At 36.8% G+C, this 27,816-nt stretch overlaps 1 protein-coding gene across 1 annotated transcript in view; it reads right to left on the bottom strand.

Annotated features, from left to right (window-relative positions):
• Nucleotides 1-27,485, bottom strand: part of GTF2F2 (general transcription factor IIF, polypeptide 2, 30kDa) — a 126,889-nt gene extending 99,404 nt beyond the window's left edge. The window contains exons 1-4 of the mRNA XM_004680138.2: nucleotides 27,243-27,485; nucleotides 15,819-15,892; nucleotides 9,288-9,306; nucleotides 6,337-6,481 (exon numbers count right to left, since the gene is read on the bottom strand). Coding sequence (XP_004680195.1) covers nucleotides 6,337-6,481; nucleotides 9,288-9,306; nucleotides 15,819-15,892; nucleotides 27,243-27,308 — 304 coding nt within the window. The 5' untranslated portion in view covers nucleotides 27,309-27,485. The remainder of the gene's footprint in view (nucleotides 1-6,336; nucleotides 6,482-9,287; nucleotides 9,307-15,818; nucleotides 15,893-27,242) is intronic.
• Nucleotides 27,486-27,816: the final 331 nt, after the last annotated feature.

Raw genomic sequence — 27,816 nt, 5'->3', positions numbered from 1 at the left:
GTTACTCAGCAATATATAAGAATAATAAATATATACTACTTAAAGGAATAATTTAACAGTGTTTCAAATCCAATATAAACAAATAATGTACTGGACTCTTAATACTAACAACAAACACTGGAACAGGCATGCAATCCACTGCTAAAAAATGAAAACACTTTATTTATACTTCATTTACTACACTTGAGAGCAGTAACATATGAGGCAGACTCAATTCTATAGCATCATTTCAGTTTTCAAAATAACTGGTAAATTCAGCAACTTCAAAGCGCGTTCCTATAAATATACATGTATATTCAAGTACAAACTAATACATTCTAAGATGCATGTGTTACCGAGTTCAGGCTTGAAAGCAAATAAATCAGGGTACTGTCAAATAGTTTCTCACATACTTGCAATTATCTCTGTTGCTAAGTTATTCAGGGAAAATATCTCATAATGTGTACAGTGGTTAATCAAGTGTCACAGCACACTGCTGAACTAATCTGATTAGCAAAGAGAAAGTAAAACAATCACGTGAGCCAAAATTTAATGAGCAAGAAGTAAAATGGAGAATAAAGAAATTTAATATTCCATCTTCAACTTTAAGTTTTTTAAGAAAAACTGTTAACTTTGAAGGAAGCAAACCATTACTATGCATCACTAGTAAGTTAACACACTTAAAAGTTATTCCAAAAAGTACCAGTAATTCTTAGGAGAAAATAAAGTATTTCTACACATTTGCTTTAAAAAGCTTGTTCTACCCTGCAGGAGGCAATATGGTGGTAAAAGCAGGAATCTCTGCCCTGAGCGTTAATTAAGGGACAGACTGAGTAATACAGCTAAGACATATGAAAGGAGAATCAACAAAGGCTAGAGCAGAAAACGAATGATAAGTAAAGAGAAAAATCCACAGCAGGGGAAAAGCAGGGGCAGTGCAATGCAAAAGATGGGTGTCCAGCTGCTGGGACGGGGAGCAGAGGAGGGCTGAAGTCTCCAGAGGACTGCTTGATATTAACTGGTATCAAACAGTGTATTTCTCTTAAAGAAATGACCAAAGGATATATCCACTTAACTGAGTGAGAGAATCAGAGAGACTAAGAATTACTATGGCCTAGAGAAACAAAGGAATGGATAAAAGAATTTCACTTGTGTAACTGTTTCGAGTTTCAGGTGATATGAAATCCAATGATAATCTGTTTAAACAACTAGAGATAAGGAATTAGAGACCCGATAAGAATCTTGAATTCTGTCAGTGCTACCACCATGGTGCAGGTCTCTATCACTGCTCCCCTGGACTACTGCAATAACCTTCAGCTTCCACCCTGGATCTCATGGTCTCATCTCAGCCTTCCAGCAGAGGGAACTTTTAATATGCACATTAGACCTTGTCACTGTTCTACTAAAAACCCAGTAGTGGTTCTCATTTTACTAAGAGTAAAATCTAGAATCCTTAGAATGGTGTACAAATCCCTTCATGGTATCTCACAATAATCCCTTTCCTCTCCAACCTAATTGCCTACTACTATTCTTGCTCCTTGCTCGTCCAAGAACATGTCAGACATGCTCCCAATATTTCCTTTGCCTTGAAAATGCCTTGTTGGTTAATGGAGTCCATATGGCTAACTCTTTGCCTCCCTCAAGACTGTTCATATCCAATCTTCTCTAGTAAGTCCATGCTGACACACCACTTAAAGTCGGGAGACCCAGCCTCAACTGAATACTCTTCACTGTGTGCACTTTTTGTTTTTTTCTTTCCTTTTTGTTTTTCCAGAGAACCTACCACCTTCTAGATTGCTATAAAATGTTTGTTTATTGTTGGCTGATATTTCCTTTTAGGAAAATAAAAGCACCACAAAGACTGACATTTAGCTCACTAAAGAACCCAAAACCTAAATAAAAGGGTCTACAAAAGGGAGGCATACATATCAATCTGTTAAATCAATGAAATGCCTCAAAAGGGTAGGATATAAAAACTTACTTGTTATTCCTATTGAAACCCACACAATTTTTTCAATATTTTCCATCTCCATAGTGGTCAAACCAGTCACACAGATGCCCAAGCAAAAGGCTTAGAAACCATTCTAAGCTGTTCACTCTTCAAATTTTCCCACAGCCAATTCATCACCAAGGCTACCAAAATTACCTCTACTTCCAAAATAGGATCCCTTCTTTCCACTCCCACTGCACCAATTTGAACTTTTTTTGCCTCAGTATATCAAGTACACAAATAAGCTTTTTTCTTTGGTATAACCAAGGCCATCTAATGGCCTAATGAATTTTAGATAGAAATGATGGGTGACAGAAATGATGGAGAAACAGAAAAAAAATGCTTCAAAAGCAGACTCTCAAAAGTCAGCAAAACTGTTAACAGAAGGAATAAAATTATTTAAACTCAATGCATTAAACTCAAGTGAGGTTTAAATTTTTCTCATTACATTCTATGTTGTATTTTGTCCTGTGCATTAAGAAGAAATGAAGAACCTAAAAACTCTCAGGACATACATCTCAGAAACATCTTTAAAGACTCATCCCTGAAACAAAGACAGTAAAGGAAAAGATAAACAATTGGGGCTACATCAAACTAAAAAGGTTCAGAATAGCAAAAGAGACAACAACCAAAACAATGAGAAAACCTACTGATTGGGAGAAAATATTTGCACTTCACACAACTGATAAGGGATTGAGTCCAAAAATCTACAAAGAGCTCACACAACCCAACAAAAACAAAGCAAACAATCCAGTCAAAAGATGGGCAGAAGAACTAAAAGGACTTTTCTCCAAAGAGGAACTGCAAATGGCCAACAGATGTATAAAAAATGTTCAACATCAGTTATAATCAGGGAAGTGCAAGTCAAACCACAATGAGGTACCACCTGACATCAATGAGAATGACACATATTAAAACAACTAGCAACAACAAATGTTAGCGAGGGAGTGGAGAAAAAGGAACTCTCCCATAAGGCTGGTGGGAATGCAAACTGGCTCAATCACTATGGAAAGTTAAGTGGAGGTTCCTCAGACTAAAAAATGGATCTAGCAACTCCACTCCTAGGAACTGACCCAAAGGACACAAGAACATTAATTTGAAACGAAACCTGCACTCCTGTTTATTGCAGCATTATTTACAATAGTGAAGATTCAGAAACAACCTAAATGTCCCAAAACAGATGACTGGATCAAGAAAATGTGGTATATATACACAATGGAATACTACTCAGCAATCAAAAAAGATAAACTCATGCCATTTGTAGCAATGTGGATGGAGCCAGAGGGGGTTATGCTCAGTGAACTAAGTCAGAAGGGAAAAAGAAAAATATTGAATGGTCTCACTTAAGGAGGAATACAGGGGAACTGGCCAGGAGATCTGGGGAAAAAGAAGACAAAGCTAGCAGGCAAGTATATATCAGAGACATTTAGCAAGAGAGTGGGAGAGAGGGGGATTAAAATAAGAGTAGGAAGAGCACAAGAGATTATGGTAATGGCTCAAGGATGACTTGGTGGTGGGAATTTTATGAGGATTACACCTGAAAGGAGAAAAGCAAATTGTATAAAAATAATGATATGAAATATATAAAGAAATAAAGTGAAATGAAAAGCCTAGAAAAGCAATTTTTTTAAAAAAATAAGTAGATACAGTACTACATTTGAGGAAATAAATAAAAAGTATTCAAGATAACATCTGCCTTATGTACACCTAAATGCAAACTAAGCAAATACTCCCTGTAATATAACTGTTACTTGTACTGTGTAGGTTCCTGGCAGAGGTAACACTAACGTGGTTACTATGAAGCTTTTTTGAGATCACAGACTCCTCTGAGAGGCCAAAGAAATCTTGATCCTAGTCTAGAGGAAAACATCCAGCTGCACATATACATCTAGCATTTTAAATTTTCGAGGGCAGTTACAGGGCCCCTGTTGTCTGTATATATATATATATATATATCTTCCTAGAGATACGGGAACCCAGCTGTAGAATGATGTCTTTTAAATAAGAGGACAAAGCAAATGACATAAAATTCCCCAGAAGTAAACTGTTAATACTATAGATATTTTTCCTTAGGCATCAAGTAAATTAAAAAACACAGAACATAAAAATCTCTATTGTTTAAATTTTATCAAATGATACACACTCAGGCTAAGTTAAAAATCCATGCACATACCTAAAATATATTTGAAACCTAAATTAAAAAAATAGTATCTAGTATTAAGAACAGTAAAAACAATTAATAGTTAACGAGTCTATACTCTGTACTGAGTGCAGTTGTGGGTACTTTAAATATATCTCTATTTCTATATAAATGTAAGTAATTATCAAGCCCATTTCATAACCAAACACAGCTACAAAGAGAAGGAACAATGACATGAAACAGAAATGATTAATAAGATTAAAAAAATAAAAATTCCGGCCCTCCCTGGTGGCGCAGCTGGTTAAAGCACAGCGCTGGGAAGCTAAAGCCACTTCCACATGAGTTCAATTCCCGCCTGCCACGGAGATGACCACATGGCGTGGCAGACCTCTCCTGGCCCGCCTGCTGCTCCCCTCAGCAGTGTACTTCATAGATCTGCCTTTTCTGTTCCCCACTCTGTCTCTGGTAGAGCCTCTCGCCACCCCTGAGCCTCTGGCCTGTACCCCAGTTCTGTATGCACAAATAAATAAATCTTTAAAAAAAAAATTTAAAATTCCCTCTGTAGTGTACACCATACTAGTAACAACTTAGACCTGGTATTTGTATAACTGTAGTTCTACAAAGCAAGAACATATTGTCCAAACTCCAGAAGGATGACAATCTTGATCCTTTTGCATATTCTTGCCAACATAATCCTTATAATACCATGTTCACTTGAGTACTCTCTAACTAAAAATGTGAACACAAAATGGTCAAAAAGAGCCAATACTAACTAAATGATTTATAAGATTCATTTTATAAATTAATTTTGAGGGTAGCGAACCTAGCTATACTTAAAATACTATCTTTTGCATAAGTACCAGTATAAATCATGACTTGAAAGGAACTGGATAAAAATAAAATCTGAACAGGGTATTGTTTTCTCCTAAAAAAAAGTTCAAGTTTCCCCTATTCTCAAACTGTTTTTCAAGATTCTCCCCTTTTGTTAACATCTTAGTGCCTCCTTCACTCCAGAACAACCAAGAAAACCTTCCAGGTTCGAAGTCTTTTTCATTCCCATCATAAAATCAGGAGACATATGTCACATTCCCTGGTAGGCATATGCCATGCCCCGCACACTAGAGACACAGAAGCTATCCACTGAATGACTGAATCTTCTCCAGCAGGAAAAACATGTGTTTCACATTTTCTACTTCTCATAATACTACACCATAACTTATGGTATCAAAATAATGCAATAAAGCAAATATTTTACTACAAAGCATATGATAGAAAATCCATTATTTACCATTTTGTTAGTTCTACATCCAAGTCTGAAGAAAGAAAAAGACTAAGTTTCTTAGACCAGTTTATGCTACTGGTGGCCCAAAAAAATGATCCACAAAAAAAATGATCTAAGCATATCCGTTCCTTAGAATAATGCCATTTTTAGCATACTCTAATTCCTTAGATCTTTCTTTATAACGCCCATGAAGATACTACAACAAAATCAAACAAGCTTTTTGTATTAGATAAGAGAAACTAGCTCCGCTCAAATGAAGTGGCCTGCTGCTTTAACAATAATAGTCTAAATCAGTGCAGGATAAAAACCAAGCAACAATAAATACAAATATACATTCATGCATATGCCACAAAAAAGTTCCCTTTGTATTAATTAAAAAATTGAACCACTTCTGATTTACTGAATTGTTAATATATCTCATCATAAACATAATTCAAAAACTATACCATTTCTTGGAAGTAAATACCAATTAAAAGAACTTACTTTCCATGTATTAAAGAGGCCTTCTTATTATAGAAAATAAACAAGAGCAAAATTTCAGATTAAAATATTCCCTAATATTAGTAATATTTTATGAAATACAACTTAAGAGTTGCTGAATATCAATTTACCAAAACAGGCAGGGATGACCTTATCTTGGCAAAACTCACAGTACTGTTTCTTCAACATCTTAAAAGACAGCTTGATGCACAACACTCTTCCATCTGCTTTGTTCTATTTCTTCACGTCCCAAATGGAAATTAAACCCTTAGAGTAACAGCCAAATTGTATCAATCACAGGAAAATACTTATAGCAGATAAGTGATGATGTGAATAACATGAATAATGGGGGTAGATAGAACAATAGGTAGAAAAGCCTTGGTAATGACCTTTGAGTATATGTTGTGAAAGAAAATCTATATAACATGAAAAGGAATTACTTTAAATAATTCTATTCCCACTTACCTGATGAGCTCTCGGTAAATACTGTCAATGTCTGTCCTCCAACGCTTTGCAAGACAAATGGATGTTCTCTAGGAGCACTGACTGAAGCTGGTTTTCCACCAATATCATGAATATTTGCTAGATCCTCATTCAAAGTAAATGACACCTGACAGACATATTAAGCAGAGCTTATTAAATACATTATTATAGTCAATGTATCTGTACAGAAATTTTGATATAAAACACATTTTTAAAAAATGTGAACATTTTCATCATTTTATTAAATACTTTTTTTTTAAAGATTTATTTATTTATTCATACAGAACTGGGAAACAGGCCAGAGATGCGGAGGGTGAGAGGCTTCACCAGAGACAGAGTGGGGAGCAGAACAGGAAGATCAACGAAGTACACTGCTGAGGGGAGCAGCGGGCCGGTCAGGAGAGGTCTGCCGCGCCATGTGGCCACCTCCGGGGCAGGTGGGGATCGAACTCATGCAGAAGTGGCTTAAGCTTTTTAGTGCTGTGCTTTAACCCACTGCGCCACCAGGGAGGGCCATTTTATTAAATACTTTTAAAAAATTTTACCAATAAGTCCTTCATACTTACTCATAAAAAGAGAATCTATTCCCATTTGTCAGAATACTGGGACTATTCTACCATTATAGATATAGCCAGCTTTCAAATGTTACTCCAGTCTATGGTTGAAGAAAATCTTTCCAAAAGGAATACAATTATTTTTATCTAAGTTCTTTGAGGTAAGGGATCATGTCTTGTTATATACACTTATAATTTTAAATACATAGAGCCTAGCAAAGTGCCTGGCACACAGAAGGAACAGTATTTGCTGAATGAGAGAATTTTTTTTATACTCATAGTAACATTTTTTCCCCCACTGTCTGGAATTCTTTCTATTTTTCTTATTGAGGCAACATTGGTTTGCAATGCTTTATATGACTGAAAGGTATAGACAGGATCACACCTTTCACTTATCATATCACATCCACCATTAAGGAAGCCACTGTGCCTCTTCCCACTTTGCTCTCCACCCTCTCTCTCTGGTATTCTCAATTCTATAATCAGATTTCTAGTGCTTGTTGTAGGTCAGACTTTATTTCACCCTGCTTTGTTTATATTCCACATATAAGTGATACCATAAATATTTGTCTTTTTCCTTTTGACTTATTTCACTTAGCATATTCCCCTAAAATTCTATTTATAGCAAGAATTTTTCTTTTTAATAGTTGATAAGTATTTCACTGTGTAAATACATTACATCTTCCTAATCCTCTCCTTTGTATTTGGGCACTTAGGTTGTTTTAATAGTTTAGCTATTATTAAGTTGTGCTGCAATGAACATAGGAAATATATACATCTCTTCAAATTAATGTTTCTGTACTCTTCACATAAATACCTAGGAGTGAAATGGCTGGGACATATGGTAGATGTATCTGAGAACTCTCTGTGTTGTTTTCCATCAGTCCACATTCCCACCAATAGTATACAAGAGTTTCTTTTTCTCAAAACCCTCACTAATACTTCTTTTTGGTATTTTTGACATGGGTCATGCTTACAGGTACAAGGTATCAGTACATTGTAGTGATTTGATTTGTATTTCCCTGGTGATTAGCAATTGGAGAATTTTTTCATGTACCTACTGGGCATCTGTATGTCTTAGAAATGACTATTTAGCTTTTCTGCCCACTTTTTTGATTGGGTTATTTTGTTTTCTTTTTGTTGGGCTGAATGATAGATACTGGGTATCAGCCCCTTGGCCAGATGTATGGTATATAAATAATTTCTCCCTTCCAGCAGAATGTCTTTTTGTTTCAGTGATAGTTTCTTTCACTGTACTGGAGCTTTTTAGTTTCATATAGTCCTAAATGTTTATATTCATTTTTGTTTCTCTTGCTGATGGACACAAATCCACAAAGACATCACTGAAGCCTATGCTATTGAGTGCTTTATCTGTGTTTCTGTTGATGTATTTTATGGTTCCAGATTTAATATCCAAGTCTTTAATCCACTTTGAATTAACTTTTGTGTATGGTATGAGATAGTGGTTTACTTTCATTCTTTTGCATGGGCTGTCCAGTTTTCTCAACATCATTTATGGAAGAGACTTTCCTTTCTTCAATGTTAGCATCTTTGTCACAGATTGACAATCTACTTAAATGTGGGCTCTCAATTCTATTCCATAGCTCTGTGTGTCTATTTCTGTTTCAGTACCCACATTGTTTTGAATATTTTTGCTTTGTAGTATAACTTGAAGTTGGCAATGAAATACAACCTCTGAATTAGTGAATATTTTATATGTATTAAGAAAATAATTGTATTTGGAGAGGTGAAATGAGCTATGTACTCAAAAAACTAAAAAAAAAAAGGATAGTTTTTTTTTAAGGTCTTAATAACTACAGTACGAGTACATGGTGCTAATTTAATATTCTAACAAATACAACTAAATATTTATAAAGATAACAATAATGAGGTTTAGAATAAAAAGACATAGCAGGTATTCTTTCAAAATAATTTTACTAATACCAGACCTCCCAACATCAACTATAACATCAAAGGAACTTATAAAATACTAATTTTCCAAACATGCATTAAGATTATAAAGTATTTGTTAAATATCTCTATGTAATAGGTATTGCAAATTATGTCCAAGACATAACTTCATGGCTCATTTTAACCCCACAAGACTCCAAATCAAATGCCTTTGCCACAATGAAATAATACTAAATTACTGCTGAAGGAATGCTAAGTTTCATCATACTGAAAGGGGATATTTAGGACCAAATATGCTGAGAATGAAAAACGATAAAGGAATCTATTCATTCACAAAAGAGTTTTACTTATACCGTTATGTGTATGATATGAAGTTTTCCAGAAAGTAAATAGCATTTTCTCTTTATTATTATGAGTACATAGTAAATACTCTCATTTTTAATCATTTTTTCATAGAAATAATCTTACCTCAGTCCTTCCTTGATTCCTAAAAAAGAAAGAAAATTTAATTATTTAGATTTCATGTTTTTTCAAATGTAAGCTAAGAATTAAAAAATAAAATAGTAGCTCATAGTATATAAAGTGACACATTTACAAAGATTATCGTATTTACTCTCAGTTTTCCTCAAGGAAAAACAAGCCACATGAGTTGCATATGATTACTTTAAATGTTACATTTCTGTCAATTAGCACTATCTTAGAATGTACTATTTTACCAAAATCATGATTTTTATTATTATTTCTGAATACTTTTAGCATCTAGCAGAATATGCATGGTTATTTAAATCTAGATGAAAAAGTACTTCAGCAAATTTTACTATCTATATTATCTAGCTGAAGATGATTCCTTTACTTCCTAAAATCTTATGGATCAAAAATTATTAAAGTTAACAATTTTTTATTTTAAATATTTTTTCTCCACTATAAAAACAATATATGCTCCTATGAGAACATTTTTCACACAGTCAAAGCCAAAGGTTTTTAAATAACCATAATTCCACTTAACATCTTAGTATAATGCCCTTCCAGACTATTTTCTCTATATTTCAATAACATGTTTTTAACAAATGTAGAATCAACATATATTCTATATAACAGCCTAAAATGAAAACATGGAAACCTGAAAGAGATAAGGAGAGCTTCTTCGTGGAAGACAACAAAGGGAGCAGCACCAAAGGGTGCAAAAGTCCACGTGGGGGTGAGGAAGTGTTGTGGAACAAGTAACAAGAGGTCTGGACAAATGACTGAGTATATTAAGGATGTTTCTCACTTGCAGATAGGAAATACAAATATGCAAAGGAAAAGACTGAAACGCATGCTTGTTAGTGGGAATAAAATTAGATCGGGTACGAAGTCATGTTTGTAACATATGTAGACATAGAAATAAACAGATGTAGAAGTGTGTATATACATATACTACTTAGCTCAGCCATTGGAGAGGACCTAGGAGCAATAATAACACTGGCTATTTAGACCTCAGAATCTAAGTACTAGTCTCTAGAAAGCAACAGCATTTCTCCGTGGAGAAATGCCTGACTCCATGGCTCACACAGAAATGTGCAAGAGAAGTTTAAAACCCTTTCCCATGTCAAAAAGTAAGTGCTCAAAGAATGACAAAAACAAATAAAAAGGAGATGGAAGTTAAGCTACTGATAGGCTTGTGCAGCAGCAGTCAGCTAGAAAGAGCTCACACTAGCTAAATTTTGGCTAATTTGAATATCAGAATATATGATGATAGTAACAACTTAGGACACACTGAATAAAACTGGAATCTATGAGCTCACAAACCACAAATAATAAGTTAATAAAAGCGAAATTCTGATGAGGAATAGACTATTTATACAGACTCAAAGTACACCTCACAGAACACTTAATAATTACGAAAAATGAGATAATAGTACATTTACAGTGAAGAAGTTTAAAAGACAATTCCTAATCAAAACTACCTCACCAGAAATGGTGAACTAAAACATGTGAACCTTGTAAGGAAACAACATGAACCCAGCTTTATTTTTTGATATTCTTGCCAAAGATGAGTAATGAATCTAATGAAGAAATATGAGAATAACTAAATGTTATAACTATCTTGGAAACATCAGGACTGTTGACATGTATACAGTATACAAGTCAAGAAAAGGCTTTCAAATACTCAGATTTAAAGAAACTGAAAGACTTGACAAGTGAATTCCATGCAAGACCATGGACTGGATCCTCAGTAAAACATTACTGAGACAAGTGGCAAACCCTGAGTAAAGTCTAAGGACTAGACAGGGTGCTATTTGATTCCAACTTACTGATTTGGAGGAGTACATTTTGATTATGTAGGAGAATGTCCTTGTTAAAAAAAAAAAGTGTTTTATACTGTTCTTTCAAATTTTCTGTACCATGAGATTATTTTAAAATAAAAATATCAAATAATTTTAAAAATCTGCCCAGTTTAATGAATCCCTTTTTAATTCTTACTAATTTTTCTCTATAACATACTCCTGAAATGAATATCCTGATAGATCAGTCTTTGTATCTCTAACTTTTTACTTTCATAGTGTTCTTAGAAATTGATGGAACTGTTGGGTCAAAAGCATGGAATTTTCATCATTATTCATTTTCATAGTCTTGGCATTAATTACCCCAGTGTCCCTCTGCTGGATGAGTTTCTCTGTGTTTTGTACAAGGGTGGCAGCACCAGGAACTGGACATAATGCCCGCTCTGTTAGCAAGTTGGCAGAGAAAAATATCAAAGCTGTTGCTCTTTGTTCTGAACCACAATGTGTTGTGTGTATACCTTTGTAGATATCTACATATACACATTATCAGGTTGCCCTACAAAAAGTTTGCATCAGCTTACTTGTTTCCACATTTCTTATTATAAATGGGCTCCCATGACTTGTAATGTTAAATGTGTTTAAAAATAAAGTCAGAGGCCCTCCCTGGTGGCGCAGCGGGCTAAAGCACTGCACAAAGAAGCTTAAGCCATTTCCGCATGAGTTCGATCCCCGCCTGCCCCAGAGGTGACCACATGGCGTGGCAGACCTCTCCTGACCCGCCCGCTGCTCCCCTCAGCAGTGTGCTTCATCGATCTGCCTGTTCTGCTCCCCACTCTGTCCCTGGTGAATCCTCTCACCCTCCACATCTCTGGCCTGTACCCCCATTCTGTACGAATAAATAAACAAATCTTTAAAAAAAAAATAAAGTCAGAAACATAACGTTTCTGAAAGAAGTCATATTGCTACAGCCTGCAGTAACATACATCATATATGAAATATTTCAAAAGCCAGTTTATTAAGGTAGGGTGGTGGAAAAAGGTTCATTTTAACAAATGAAAATTTAACAACCAAAAGCAAACTATAAACTAAAATCAGTACATTCCACAAACCCAATGGTATAAAATAATCTAAATCCAAGGGTTAGGCATAGCACATAGATTGCTTGACAAAAGTGGTCCAAATATTACAGTTATTAAGATAGGCTCTTATTCTCATCTTATTCATAACTGGATCCTCTACTCAGGCATTAAAACAGAATCAAATTCAGGAAGAACTGCAGTTTCTTCCTTTCCTAATTCCTGCACTGCACAGCCCTGTTTCTGCTGGAACAATCAGCCACACACTTACATTTTCCCAGCGGCAACACAACCGACTGCTGCTGTATACCCCCAAGTAACATGATGGGGTGGGGGGCTGTACCCACATGACATCAGACATAACACAGCACCTACTATCGGGACTGTGCTGTGTGTGATGATAGATGAACATTTATTACCAAGTATTTCATATTCAGTGAGACTATAAGGTATTAATATCACCTTTTTTCTTTAATAAATGAAGAAGCAAAGAGAGTAAATACCTTACCCAAAGTCATATAGCTAGAAGAGACAATGACAGGGTAAAATCCAGTGCTGGTAAAATCCTTAATCCATACTTATAACCACAATGCCAACTGCCTTCCTAAAACCTTAGCTGTTTTTTTCACCCATGTATGCTTATTTAATCACATGGATAGTCCATAAACTGGTTAATCTGCCTCTAATAACAATAGTTGATTGATCATACATCTTCTAGTATTAAAAACACTTTAAGACAATTTCACCTCATCAATCAGCTCTTAATTGCCACAGTACCTTCGAGGACACTGGCTCGTTAAGTTTTCTCATTATCTTAGTCTCACATCACTGAGTGAACGTATTTCTCCATGTCTCTTAATCGTGGTGCTAAGAACTGAACATAAGCTAAATAGGAGAGTGGAATTTTCATTCCACTTCAAGCATCTAATAGTAGAGCCTTTTGTTTACAGCCACAATAACTGATGACTCGTTTTTAGTTTATAATCATCTAAGATCCTAATAACCTAGTGGCATGAACTGATAAGCCATTCCTCACTCATCCTGCACTTGTTTAATAGTTAATATAGCAATTCAGCAAGAGGAATGATGTCTAACTAGTAATATAGACAAGATACACAAGACAATATAGAATCAGGAGACCCACTAGGAAATAAGCTGTTTTTAAAGTATGTTGATAGCAATCTTAGGATGCTGGTTACTATAAATATGTTCTTATCCTTAAAAGACTCTAGATCTTCTACAGGACAAGAATGATTATGTATCATGTTAATATTTGCTAGATAAGGTGACCCCTCATCAAGTCTAAGGATTCGGAATGAGTGAAACAGAATAACTTTCTATTTTTATTTAGCATGAAAGTAATTTTTTTAAAAAAGATTTATTTATTTGTACATACAGAACTGGGGTACAGGCCAGAGGCTCAGGGGCGGCGAGAGGCTCCACCAGAGACAGAGTGGGGAGCAGAACAGGCAGATCGATGAGTACACTGCTGAGGGGAGCAGCGGGCGGGTCAGGAGAGGTCTGCCATGCCATATGGTCACCTCCGGGGCAGGCGGGAATTGAACTCATGAGGAAGTGGCTTTAGCTTCTCAGTGCTCTGCTTTAACCCGCTGTGCCACCAGGGAGGGCCGAAAGTAAATTTTTTTTTAAAGTTAGAGTTGGTATTTTAGGCAAAAAGATATCTAGACTCTATACTTAGGAGGAGCAAACAGGAAAAATTTAAGACTTAAAAATTTTCTCATTATGTTTTTTCTATTACACCTTTGGAACTACAGCCCAAAAAAATAAAAGACCAAAATGGTTATTGCTTTTAAATTTGCTTAGCAGTTTTTCATTTATTGATTCAATAAAAAGGTATTGGGAGTCTTCTGTGCCAGACACTGTTTAGAGCCTGGAGATACAGCCAATAGGACAAAGATCCTGACCCCGCGCAGCATATACTCCAGCAGGAGAGATGAACAATACACAACAAACACATACACAGTATCCCAGATGGCACAGTAGAAGTTGAACAAGTATTTACTGACTGCATGGAAAAAATGGTGGTAAGTGCTATAGGGGGAAAAGAAGGAGATAGAGAATTCAGAGTATTATTTTATATAGGGTGGTCAGAAAATACCTCCCTGACCTGACAATGTGAAAATATTTGTAAAGTGTGTAGAGCAAATCATGGAGATATCCAGAGGAGAGAAAGCACAGAGGAATAGTGACTATTATGTTTGAGATGCTTCTCAGACATCTAAGAGAAGTATCAAGAAGACAGTCAAATGAGTCTGGGGAACAGGGGAGAGGCTAGGCTTAAATACCAACAAGGTTATACTGTGAGACCACCTAGGAAGTAAACCAAAAGAAAAATAAGAAAAGAAGCCCAAGGGTCACAGAACAAATAGATACTGAGAAGATGAAAAGAAGCTAGGAACACAGAGTGAGAAGAAACAATCAGCTCTGGGAATGGAGAATCAAGAGACTGGTATCCCACTTGTAGTGGGGAAAATGTGTTTAAGGATAGAAATAATCAATTATGTCACATTCTGTTGAAGGCTAGTTAAGAAGAGGGCTAACTGACTCTTAGATTTAGGAATGTGGATATGGTGTGTTGCAAAAGAGGACTACAAATCCTTTGCAGTCACTCCTACCAAGAGGTGGAGTTGATAGCCACACACTTAAATCTGGGCTTGACAATGTGAGTTAACACTAGCCAGCAGGACTTTAGCAAACATGAGACAAGCACATTTGCAAAGTGCCTGTGCACTAGGCTTTGGAACCCTTTTTACCTTCACTTACATGAGCATACTGGAGATGAACCACACATGGCCATTTGCTTCAGTTTGTTAATAAGCCAACCCCTAGACACATAAGTAAGGCCATTCTGGCCAGGAAAACCAGCAAATCAGTTCCAACAAGAACTATAAAATTATAAACAAATAAAATGGTTTTTGTCCTCAGTCACTAAATTTTGGGGTGGTCTGCTATGAAGCAAAGCTAACTGATAAAGCAGAGGATACTAATGATAAAAGCTGTTTCAAGGGAATAATAGGCATAGAAATCTGATTAGATTTGAATTAAGAATGAGTAGAGAATCACATGTGGTGTTGTAAACCAATGTTAATTTAATTTAAAAAATCAAAAATGAATGGATGGGCAGGAAGAATGGAACACAAAGTCTCTGACTGAGACCACTTAAACTTTAGAAGTTTCCCTTTCTAAAAAGGTCTTTACTCAACCAAGAAAGTGCACTGTTACACTGTTTACTAGAGGTTCTCTCCCCACTTCCCAGTCTCTATAATATCAGCAACATAAGTAGCAAAATCCTTCTACTGAAACACTTGTTACATCCAATGATGCTCCAGGCAAGATGTGGAGAAGATGGTGCGATGCAGACTACACACTCAGCTACTTTCCTGTTGATAGGTTTCACCAACAAATTTGAATTTATATTTACACCGCCAGTGAGTGTATATAGGCACGCACACATGCACCAACTACTCCTTAAAAAGCACCTAACCAAGATTAGAAATGCTCATTACTTTCCATTTTCCAGGCAAATTCTCTATCTAGAAAAACAACAACAAAAACCAAACTATAATTATACTTAAAAACACTTGTAAAAAATTTGAAACACAGCTTCCAAAAATGTCAAAAATATGTAAATAACATACTTGGCAATCCGCAGTTTCCCAACTTCACCTCTTCCAGGGGCTTTAGTCCACTGCTGTGACAAATATTTAGGAACCTAAAACAAAGCAAGATATTAATAAAATTCTATTTTGGCAGCCAACAAATCTTTCTAAACATAAAAGAGACACACTACTTCTACTTTACTTTCTGCCTATAATAAATGATCATTAAGAATCAAGCACTCACATGTTTTGTACTATCAGGGAGACTACACCATGTATGAAAGGATTTTAGCTCTCAGAGAGCTTAGCATCAATGTAGTTGTTGACACAAAACTTACACTAGTCAAATAACCTGACAGTAATAAAGAGTAATGTTCCCAAACAAGTCCAATAAAAGTTCAGAGATGACAAAAGTTTCTTAGGAAAAAAATACTGACACGAAGTCTAAACACTGTGACTGAATAAACCACTGAATTCAAGATTTTTTAAAATCCAGCTTTCTTATGTATAAGATTGTAACTGACAAAAATTATCAAATACCTAAGATATAATAATGATTGCTTTCTTAACACAGTTGTAAGCATTTAACAAAGATCAACATTTAATTTTCAAACCTATTAATTAGGTAACTTTAATTGCCCCCATTTAAAACACTTTGATTCTCTAACATACATGGATTATATAATTTAGTCAAAATTATATAGTTAAGCAAATTATGAAGTCAGTGTTCAAAATCAGGTAGTCTGGCCCCCAGAGTCTGTTCTTAATCAATATACTATATTGTATCAATAACTAGATACATATAAAAGGGAAGGTATTAATTCTCACACATTCTTCTCCTAATAAATAGTTTGGACTGGAGAATCATTATGCACATTTAAGGTTGTGCTATAGGAGTGAAATACTGTTATAAAGCAGGAAATGTGATACCTTATACAAAGCAAGTGTCAATGAGTATCAGCTGTCAAATTTCCCACCATAATCCTGGAAATATATCATGAACATGAATGTATAACTGAGTCAAAGACAGCTATCAAATATGTTAAGGAAAAAATACTCTATCCAGCAAGATTTAATTTGCAAAATGGAGCAACTGATGATTATTCAAACAAGCTGCTATGCCTTGAATAAAAAAAAAGACCTAATTAGTATTTTTTCAATTATATATGCATTCTCTACCCAAAATTTATTGCACAACTAGCATGTGTCAGAAAATGCACTAGCAATTTGGAGGAGAGGAAGGAAAAAGGGAGTCAAATACCATACAAGGTGTTTTACATCTATTATCTCATTTAAAACCCCCCAAATACCCCATAAAATCATGATCATTCTCCTCATTCTATAAATAAGAAAACTGAGGCTCAGAAGTCTGAAATAACAGTTACTACAAGCAAGGCCTCACTTAATGTCGACAGGTCCTCAGAAACTGACTTTAAGTAAAAATAAGTTTAACGAAAGCAAGGGTCCCTGAATAAGATTATTTCCTTCAATATCAGATGCAATTTGTTTTTTTTTTTCTTTCTTATGTTATAACAAAATAACCAGGAACAACAAGAATCTGCTGTATCCTACAAAAGACTTGACTCCAGAATGGTGTGGTACTCTCTGTGCCAAGGCACTGAAGAGCATGTTGAGAGATAAGAGGGTTCTGAAGATTCCACACCTTAACAAAGTTTCAACTACACTGCACTGTGCTTATCATATCAGCTTGGAGGAATAAGCAAACTCCTTATGGTAAGTACCTATCTATAATTCCCTTCTATAGATGAGAAAACCCACTTAAACATACATAGGATTTGTTAATCCAAATAAATATAAACTCCAGATTTTGCCTTCAAGTGACTTGATAAATGGATTAACTGTTATTCTTCTACCATCTCTTTATCTCTTCTCTCCTTCATGCTGACTCACTCCTCTGACAACCGTCCCCTTTGTGTAACAAGAAAATTGAATCAGTTCCTGAAGAGTGTTCTTCTTTCCTAAAATCCCCCATAAAGATGTGATTGTCTTTCATCACTCAGACTATATAATTACCTAACAGCTTAAAACTTTCTCTTGCTTTGTTTTTGATTTTTAATCCCCGGGAAACCTTCATGTCAATTACTCTAATGCAAAAGGAAAACCGTTCTACTGATAATTTCACTCTTTCTCTGCAAAGTTCGCAGAGAAAGATGTCTTCATCATTTATAATAACACTGGTTTAAATGAGTCCTATATTCAGATACTTTAAGACCTCATTATGATTAACACTATCCCTTCTGTAATCTTTATTTCCAGCAACCATTCTGACCACTAGTTTTCTGGCTCTGTCCTCAGTACTTGGTGTCCAGTCATTATTCCATCCCTTTATGTCACTGCCTCTAATTAACATATTTTCACTGCTTCCCACCTGCTATGTTCTCAACGTCTCTCTTTAATGGACCTACATTTCACAGTTCATTATCATAATCATTTTCTTCTCCCATACAGCTCCATGCTACTGGCCCAGCAAAACACTAATCCCAATAAAAAACAATCTCTACTAATTAATTAAATAATAAATTTAGTTTTCATCTGATTGTGTAATTTCTAGTCCTCAATTAGTCATTTAAGACAGTGAAAGTAAACTTCACAATCATTATAGAGGTATACTACTTGCATAGGATGGCTAATAACATCAAGTAAGTCCTTTAAGATGCCTGACAACTAATTAAATCATTCTCCCACTATAGACGAATCAATTCTCTTCATTCCTCAAACCCAAACACCTCTGCCTTTCCCCTTCCTCTTCATGAATAACCTAACCCCTTCCATTGAGGAAAAGACAATCAAAAAAAAAAAAAAAGTCACTAAAACTACGGCTTAGACACAGCTGGGGTCTTCTACCTCATTTCCCTCTTACAACAATAGATGAACCATAGCCAACTCTACCACCGAAGCACAGAATTTCTTTACCTTTTGTTTAATCAAAGACATTTTTTGTTCAATTCCCTCTTTTCAGGTCAAAATGATGATAACAGCTAACACTGAGAGCGTTAATTTACTGTAGCGGGGAGACTAACATGCTCCCAGTCATCCCCACCTCCCGATACTCACATCCTGGTAGAGTGTCCTCTCCTTGCATAAATGCAGAACCTGTGACTTGCTTTTGTGAGGCATTATTGTGACACATATGGCAAAGGTATGGGATGTTGCTTCTATGACTGGGTTACATAAGATTGTGACTTTTCTCTTACTTTTTATCTTGTTTTCTTGGTCTGTACACTTTGATGAAGTAAGCTGCTAAAATGGAAGAGGTTCATTTGGTAAGACACCAATGGAAGGCTCCAGTCAACAGCTACAACTTGGGCTCCCAGGACAACTATGGAGAAAGTCTGCCAACAACAGGAGTTTGAAAACAGTATTTCCTGATTTAAGACCTAGCTGAACATGCAGGCCTGGCTGGCACTCAGCTGCAGCCTGTGTGAGGCTCTAAAGCAGAGGTCCAACTAAGCCACACCAGGAGTCCTGAGCCACAGAAACTGAAAAAGTAGGTGTGTTATTTTAAGTTACCAGGTCTGTGGTAATATGTCATACAGAAAAAGACAAACAGGGCCCTCCATGGGGGTGCAATGGCTTAAGGCATAGCACTATGAAGCTACGTGCAGCCACTTACAGCACGAGTTCGATCCCTGGCCAGGGAGCTGACCCACATGGCACAGAAGACCTTTCCTGACCCACTCGCTGCTCCCCTCAGCACTGTATTTCAGCAAATCTGCCTGAATGTTCTGCTCCCCACTCTGTTCCTGGTGAATCCTCTCACCTCCCACACCTCTGGCCTGTACCTCAGTTATGTATGCATAAATAAATAAATCCTTAAAAAAAAGATAAGTAATACATTAAATAACAAGCACTCTTCTAAATGTCTTAAATATAGTGACCACTGAATTGTCACACAGTACTATGATTTTTTCAATTTTACAAACAAGGAAACCACAAAACGGAAATTAACTGATTTCTCAAATTATACATATTATTCTTTCATCTACTGTTTCTCTGCCTCCTTACAGCAAGATTCCTTGACAGGGATGATGTGCTGACTGACTACAGTTCCTCCTCTGCCACTCTGTTTATTCTGGGCAGGCTTTCCTCCCCAACACTCTGCTGACTTGACGACCATTTACCAAAGGGCCCCCATATTGCCAATTCAACAATTCATACTCATCTTACATTCGTATCAATTGTATTTGAGAACTGTTTCCTTCTTCACACTCTTTCTTGCTTGCTCATCACATTCTCTCTTAATTTTCCTCCTATTGATCCAGACTCCTTTTGGTTTTTACATCTAGATTCTCATTTTCCTGGGTTTTTAACTTCAGAGGGTCCTTGTTTCTATGGCCATACTTGGGCTAATGAAATATCATCTAGTCTCATAGTTTTAAATACGATCAGTCTAATAAGAACTCCCAATTTATAGCAGGTCTGGAATATCCCCACAGACTCAATTTCTACAGCTGACCCCTTTTCAACACGTTTGAACTCTGTGGGTCTATATATAATTGGAATTTTTAAAATAAATATAGTTGGCCCTCCAACTTTGTAGTCTCTGTATTCATGGACTCACTCACTGAAGATATCATTTGGTTAGTCCATAGATAGAGAGGTCCAACTGTAAGGAACTTGAATATTTACGGATTTTGATATCTGCTTTAGGAGAGGTAGAATTCAGAAACCAATCCCCATCATTTACCAAGGGAGGTCTGTCTAACCTCAAACATTCCATCTCAATATTCAGCAGACATTTCAAATGTAAAATCTCCAAACTAGAATTCTTACTTCTTCTTCATAAACCTGGTACTCCTGCAAATTTCTTTATCTCCATGAAAATCAATTCCAATCTTCCAAGCACTAAGGCTAAAAACTTGGAGTTAATTTGAAGAGCTCCTTTTTTTCTCACATTCCACAGCCAACCAATTGACATGTCCTGTTAGCAAAACTTTCAAGTTATATCTAGAATCCAACCCCTTCTCATCAACTCCAGAGTTAACATCCTGGTCCAAGCTATGACTCTTTTTACAATTATGGTAACAGGCTCTTAATTGATTTGCTTGCTTCCACTCTTGCCATGAGTCCAGTTTATTCTCAATACAGAAGCAAGAGTGATCATCTTAAAATACAAATCAGATAACACCACTTTGTTCAAAGACTTGATTTACCTAACAGAAATCACAGAGCTTACTATGAGTCAGTTTTCCAAGCAGATTACAACTATTAGCTGTATTCCAGAAATTAACTGATAAAAATAAGTTTGAAATTCACACTGCACCTGTATTATCAGCCTTATAATAAAATTGTAGGTTTCCTGGTAAGCCCACCAGCTTATTCAACTCAGAAGGTTGCCAATGTACTATACTCTTACAATGAAAAAGAGAATATAGTGAGAATAATATTTTAGTCACATAAACTCTATAGTAAGAGTTTATGGAAAACAGACTCCTATAAGCTTCAGTCCATTATAATTCAGTGTGACAGAAAGGGAGGAGAAGGGAATAAGAATAAAATTATGGTATGTGTGGTTCTAAGGCTTCAAACACTTTTAACAGCTTTTTTTTTTCAATTAAAACATTCTTTTTTAAAATAAAAGTTGCATATACTTAAGGCGAACCACATGAGCATTTGATATATACAACAAAATGATTGCTGCAGTCGAGATAATTAACATATAACTTCTTCAAATAATCACTTTTCAATTGAGTGATGAGTGCACCTAAAATCTACACTGAGTAAATTTCCCCCAAACACTCCTGTGAACATGTCACTTGTGAGATATCTGTTTTCTACTTTTTCTACTGTCTCCACATTCATTAAAGAATATCCGATGAAGACAAGATAATAGGTTCAATAAGAGATGTTTCCTCAGATTTTCCAAGACCAAAAATGACTCATTTAAGCATTATTCCCTCATGGAAACATACCTTGACTCCCTAGACTAAGACTTGCTTCAGCATCCTTATGTATTTGTAATTGTTTTCATAAGGAATTAGCATTTGATTGAAATCTGTTTCCTACACTAAACTAGTACCCCAATTTGGAGAGCATGGACCATGTCTATTTTTGCACATTCAGCACAATGACTGGCAACTACTGAAAGCTTGTTGGATGAATCAACCCACCCACCTATTCCCTCAAGCTCAGAGTAATAAAGTCAATGCTGCCTTTGAAGTCAAGGCGCTAAGGTATTATAAACAGACATTATTCTTCTAAGCATCTTTGCCATTTGCTTTATCAATTGTCTATTTCCCCAACTACTAGCCTCCACAGCCCTGTTTCTCCCAGAATATAAGCAAATTAAGGGCAGTGTAGTGGATACTGTGATGTGATACCCATTTACTCATTTAGGACTCAAGGCCTTACTCCCCCAACTGCTAGCAGTATGAACACATACTTCGCCTTCTTTGGAATTGCCTCCTAAGAAGAGAAACCCTTTAGCCAAGATCACATACTCTTCCCAGTGCAAAACACACCCAATGACTGGTTGACACAGGGTTTTCCCTCACTCTAATTCAAACAGTTCTGAAAAGCTCCCTGTGCAATTGTCCTTGTCTTTCACTGTACCTGTATCACATCCTCCACCAATCCTGCTAAACTTCTTTTCTTTATCTAGATAATGATTCCAAGCATACTCTACAGTATATCCCTGCTTGCTAATCTCCATCAGAAGCAGCTTCCTGGCAGCCCAACCTATGACAGAGTTTCTAGTCCTATGTTTTCTTGAAGGTCAACTTACAGAGCTGACATGACCCAAAAAAATGAAGAGGATAGGGCTCTCCCTGGTGGCATAGGCCTTTCCCTGGTGGCACAACAGGTTAAAGCACTGCGTTATGAAGCTCTCAGAGAATCCGATCCACAGCCAGGGAGCTGACCCACATGGTGTGGCAGACCTCTCCTGACCCGCCTGCTGCTCCCCTCAGCAGTGTACTTTGTCAATCTGCCTGTTCTGCTCCACACTCTGTCTCTGGTGAATCCTCTCACCACCCCTGCACTTCTGGCCTGTACCCCAGTTCTGTAAGCATAAATAAATAAATCTTAAAAAAAAAATGAAGCCCCCACTTCACCTCTAGATCCCCAGCACAGAGAACTCATTATGACAGATCCAAGACGTGAAAGACATTTCTTATTCCCAGCATAAGCAATGCGGTAAACATTCCTAAATTTGAGTACTATCCTATACTTGAGCAAGGTTACCTCCCTTAGCCTCAATTTTATCATCTGAAAAATATAATTACAGCCCTAGCTTGTAAAATGCCTGGTATATAAGAAATCTGAATTCCTTTTTCTCCAACCATGTGCTTGGGGTATCACCCATTTCAGTTTCATTTTTCTCTGACAAATAGTTTTTTCTTCAGCCAACAATGACAAAATGCTCAACTGCAAAAGTAAAGGTTAAATTTGGTGGTATCTTAGTTGTTGAATAAAGGACAAAAGATTCACAAAGGAATGATGTGCATCCCTCCTGCCCTGATCATCACTTCCAACAAACATCAGTCAAAATAGTTGTAAGGCTGGTTGGGATTCAAATTTTTTGCTGGCTAGGAAGTTGTGAGTTAGAACTACTCAACTTGTCTATTCCCCAAAAAAGAGCTGCAATTCTTATAATTAATGTCCCCATAGGAATATTCATGGTTCACAAAAAACTCATAGTACTCTTATAACTTTGCCAGCTTTGCCTCCTCCTTTTCCCCATAACGTACCTTATCCTTCAGCCAATCCAAACTAAAGAAGCTAACTGTCCAGAAGTCTACGACCTAGGCTAGAAGTCAAACAGTAGAATTATGCTAGACATCATGACTTGTTAAATGACTGGTATGGGGTGTGACCAGCTGGCAACCTATAGTGACAAAGAACGAGCAACAGGAACAGAGTATTGCAAACTCAAGAGGCTGCTCCTTGATGAGAACTGTGTTGTTTATATGCTCTGGCAGGTGACACCTAACTAGAGTGTTAAATCCAACCATGTCTATTTCTTATAATTATCAAAATGTTTGAGGAATTCTCTCTATATCGTTCTCTTATAGATTTAAGATATCCAAAACTCCAGAAATGACACTTCATTGGGAACAGTGCAGGCCTGGATATTTTGGTACACAGCCTACTATTATATTCATTTTTTCCCTGAATACACTCTTCCAAGCCCTGCTGGAAAAATTTCCTAACTAGGCTCCTCTTAAATGTCACCTTCCCTGTGACTATATATTTATATACACATATATATAAAACTGTATTTATCCTGCTCTATACCTATTGACTGGCAGAAAAATATGGAAATAGAAGATTATAAAATATATGGAAAAGAAGATTCCTGAACTTTGAGATACTCTAAAAGACACAGATTTGGCAACAAATGATCCTCACAGATCAGAACTCAAAGTAATATTTATAAAGAGAAATATTAATGTAAAAGTTAAGACTTGAAATTGGTATGTACTTCTATTCACAAATTTTGATTAGAAAAGAAACAAGACAGGGTTTCTAAGCAATATGTTATATTTATATCACAGAGAAAGATGAAAATAATCATTACAGTTTGATGCACTCAAATAATTTATTTCTAGAAGAGATGAAAATCCAATTATGCTCGAGATATGGGTATAAAAATCACGCTGAGGCTAGCTTCAGTGTGAATGAAACAAATTCAAGCTATGTGACAGGTGTGCAAATCAAAGCATAGCCTAGTGAGATTCCTTTACCTACAGCAGAGATAAAAAATGTCAAAATAGGGGTAAACAAGGATGGATTTGAGAGCAAAGTATTTGCAAGCAATTCTCAATGAAGTGTCAGAGGACAAGAAATGACAAGAGTCTTTTCACGGGATGGAAAAATGTATTTGCAAGTCTGATATTTTAGTACATAAAATTAGAAAAAGAAATAGTGCATGCCTTGAGAAAATAATGATACTGCAAAGAAATAAAACAGCAGAACTACCTTTATAAAATAAGAATAAATCATTGGCACCGGTGGAGTTCTTTTTAAAGAGATATGTATTCAAGTGGCCATGTATGAAAGAACAACAAAAACTTTTAAACTTCTTCATTTTAGATTCATAATATTCTTTCACAGTCTCATCTAGTCACTAAATCCTGACAACTTTTACTGAAAAAGTTTCCCTAAATCCTCTGACTTCATTATCATATACCTATGATCCTGTGATAATTTTCTAATTTTGATTCTGGTTATCTTCCCCTCAAGCTTAATTTTTTTCTGAATCATCTACCCAGAAAGGCTCCAAAGGTTCCTTATTTCCTGTGGGCTAAAATTATAGCACCCCATCTCACAATATAACAATGTAAGAATATGGTCCCAATTGATTCTCACATAGACCATGTACTCTGCATAATACTCTCCTTTATTTTCCAGGACACATTGTGTTAAAATGAATTTTCAGTCTTGCATTTCTGTTCCACCAACCATGGCATAAACTATGTTATAAACTCTATGTACCCATCCAAATCCTGTAAGGCAGACAATGTTTACTGAGTATTTCCTGTGGTCCCAGCATAAACACATCTCAAGTTTGCAATTTTCTTTCAAGGAACTTCTTTCAGTCTGCAAGGAAGATCTTCTCCTTTAAGACTCTAAGGACCTTTCAGCACACAGCAGGAGAGAAAATTTTAAATTCCCTTCTTTTTTTTTTTTTTTTTAATGTGTGTTCTCAGTCTGACTCTGATACCTACTATTTGTGTGATCTTGAGAAAGTCACTTGACTTCTCAAAACCTCTGTGTTCTTCCCTCATTTCCAAGTGTATAATATGCAGAGCACAATGCCAGGGTCAGGGTAAACACTTATGAAAAGCTAGTGATAGTGGTGATGATTTTTACTATTTCATGATCTGGCCCCTTTAGGTATGGTCCAGAAGTACTAGGGCAAACACATCTCCTCTTAGGAATTGAGAAGTAAAATCTTAGATATTGGGTTGGTCAAAACAGCAGTATTTAACTCTTGCTATCAGAGGACCAGCACTGTCAACATCACCTAGGCTGTTCATGCTACTTAGTGGTCATGTGAGAGTATGTTACACAATGTATGATCTCAGGCTCCACCCAGACCTAATGAATAGGCCAGTGCATTTTTAGAAGGTGCACATCACAACTGAGACACACTTAGAAGAGTGTCTTCTATCTTTTTTATTCCTCCCCCATCCCTAATAACCCCTTGTGCCGTCCCTTCTTCTCATATTCCATCCTTTTTAAGTCATAGTAATACAGCTATGATAAGTCAAGAGGGCCACAAAACTAGGTTGAAGAATGACAACGACACAATTATCACAATCTGTTTGACCATATGCCAAACACAATTCTGGGCATGAAACGCAATGACCTATATTCTCATGGATTGTGACTGTGTGTTTGGGGGGGGAGGGGTAGTTTGGAAGCAACATTGAACACTGGAACAGAGACTCACTTTAGACCATGAGAAGTGCTTTTAAGAATATATTGCAACTTTTAGACATGCCAGATCATGTCAAAGGAAGCTATTTTCTTATCTCTCTCTCTCTCTCTCTCTCTCTCTTTTTAACACATTTTAAAAGGACAGGTTTATTAGGAAAAGGAGAAAGAAAAACGAGAGGCACCTGCATAGTCATAGGTGGGAAGGAAAGCTGGTGGTGCTGCCCTCACAATGGGAAAAGGTTTGTGAAAAGACACACCTGCATAGTCACAGGCAGGCAGGAGAGCTGAAGAACCTATTTTTTGAGCGCTGGACAGGACAAACCTCTTAGATTTAGCAAAGTAGAGGCCCAACATTTTACTTGAAGTTGTATGAAAATTACACCTGAATAGACATACAGCCTATGAAACTCCCCAAAGAGATAACACTTCTTAATATGAAAAGTAGAATACATACTACACTAAGGATTAATCATTGCCGTCTTTATTAAAAATCATAGGACAGATGGTTGTATAGTGGTTAGCATAAGTTCCTTCTAAAAATTATTTATTGAGGGTGAGTTTCTAAGAGAACACTCCAGTTCAATGGCCTCTCAGCGCTCCAGCGAGCTATTAAGAGCCATCAACCTAAGACTGCAACTTAAGAGTAAAGAGGAATCAGTTCTACTTTCCGGCCAAGTAAACTGTACCTAAAGCTGACACTCGACTTCCTTATATAGTTCATGCCTAAAATCAGTTTCATCAAAAGAAGATACAGGAATTCTTTTTGAGTGGGGTAAATGCACCGTTCAAATCGGGAGGCACTAAGCCATACCCCTACAAACACCAAGTTGTAGGCAAAGGAGATCCATTCTAGGTAGGGTTTGAGTCCTTAACTAGCTCAAAGACACTTTTGCACCCCTAATTTCCACTGTCTGCAAATTGGCAAAAATAATGCTTCTTAAGGTACATGGAGCTCTAACGAGAGGAAGATAAAGAACTTTAAAAAGCGCACCGAGTGGGATGGTCTCAAGACACTTAAATTACTTCTACAGGAGGAGCGTGAGCCCACGCGAACACTACCTTGACCAGCCACACTCCGGTGTTCTGTTTTGCGCCGGTCAAGTCGAGTTCTCCGCGCTCAGCCATGGGTCGGTAGCCGGTAGATATGTGCAGCCCAGACCAGCGGTGCCGGGAACTGACGAGCTGCGGAGTGCAGGGTACCGGTGTGAGCACCCGGGTAGTTGCGGCGGAAATCGGACCGCGAATAACCCGGGTTAACCAGCCAGGGTGCAGGAAACCTGGGGAAAGGTACACGCCGCTGGGTGCCGGGACTGCGCCTGCGCACGGCTACCGTCAGTACGGCGTGCGGGTGGGACCAAACTTTCTGGTTCGGCAACTTACTGAGTGGGGGTGGTTACTGAGGTGTGTCGCGTCCGAGTGAGTAAAACAGGGTTGGAACAGTTCGAATATCAGCAATACATTTAAAGACTAGGCTAACATAACTGAAGAAAAGTGTCAAAACCGAAAAATGGAGTTCAAGAGACAAAGTCTGCCCAACCCTGACAAGAAGATAGGAACAGCTTTTGGAGGACTGGGTCCGAGCAGTAAATGGAGTAAGTGAATTAACACAATTGTGCACTGGGATCGGACTGAG

Source organism: Condylura cristata, unplaced genomic scaffold (genome assembly GCF_000260355.1).
Source record: "Condylura cristata isolate star-nosed mole 26May11 unplaced genomic scaffold, ConCri1.0 scaffold00010, whole genome shotgun sequence".
NCBI classification, from domain to species: Eukaryota; Metazoa; Chordata; class Mammalia; order Eulipotyphla; family Talpidae; genus Condylura; species Condylura cristata.
Note: the sequence above shows the minus strand (reverse complement) of the source record. Positions and strands in the feature narration are given on the sequence as shown.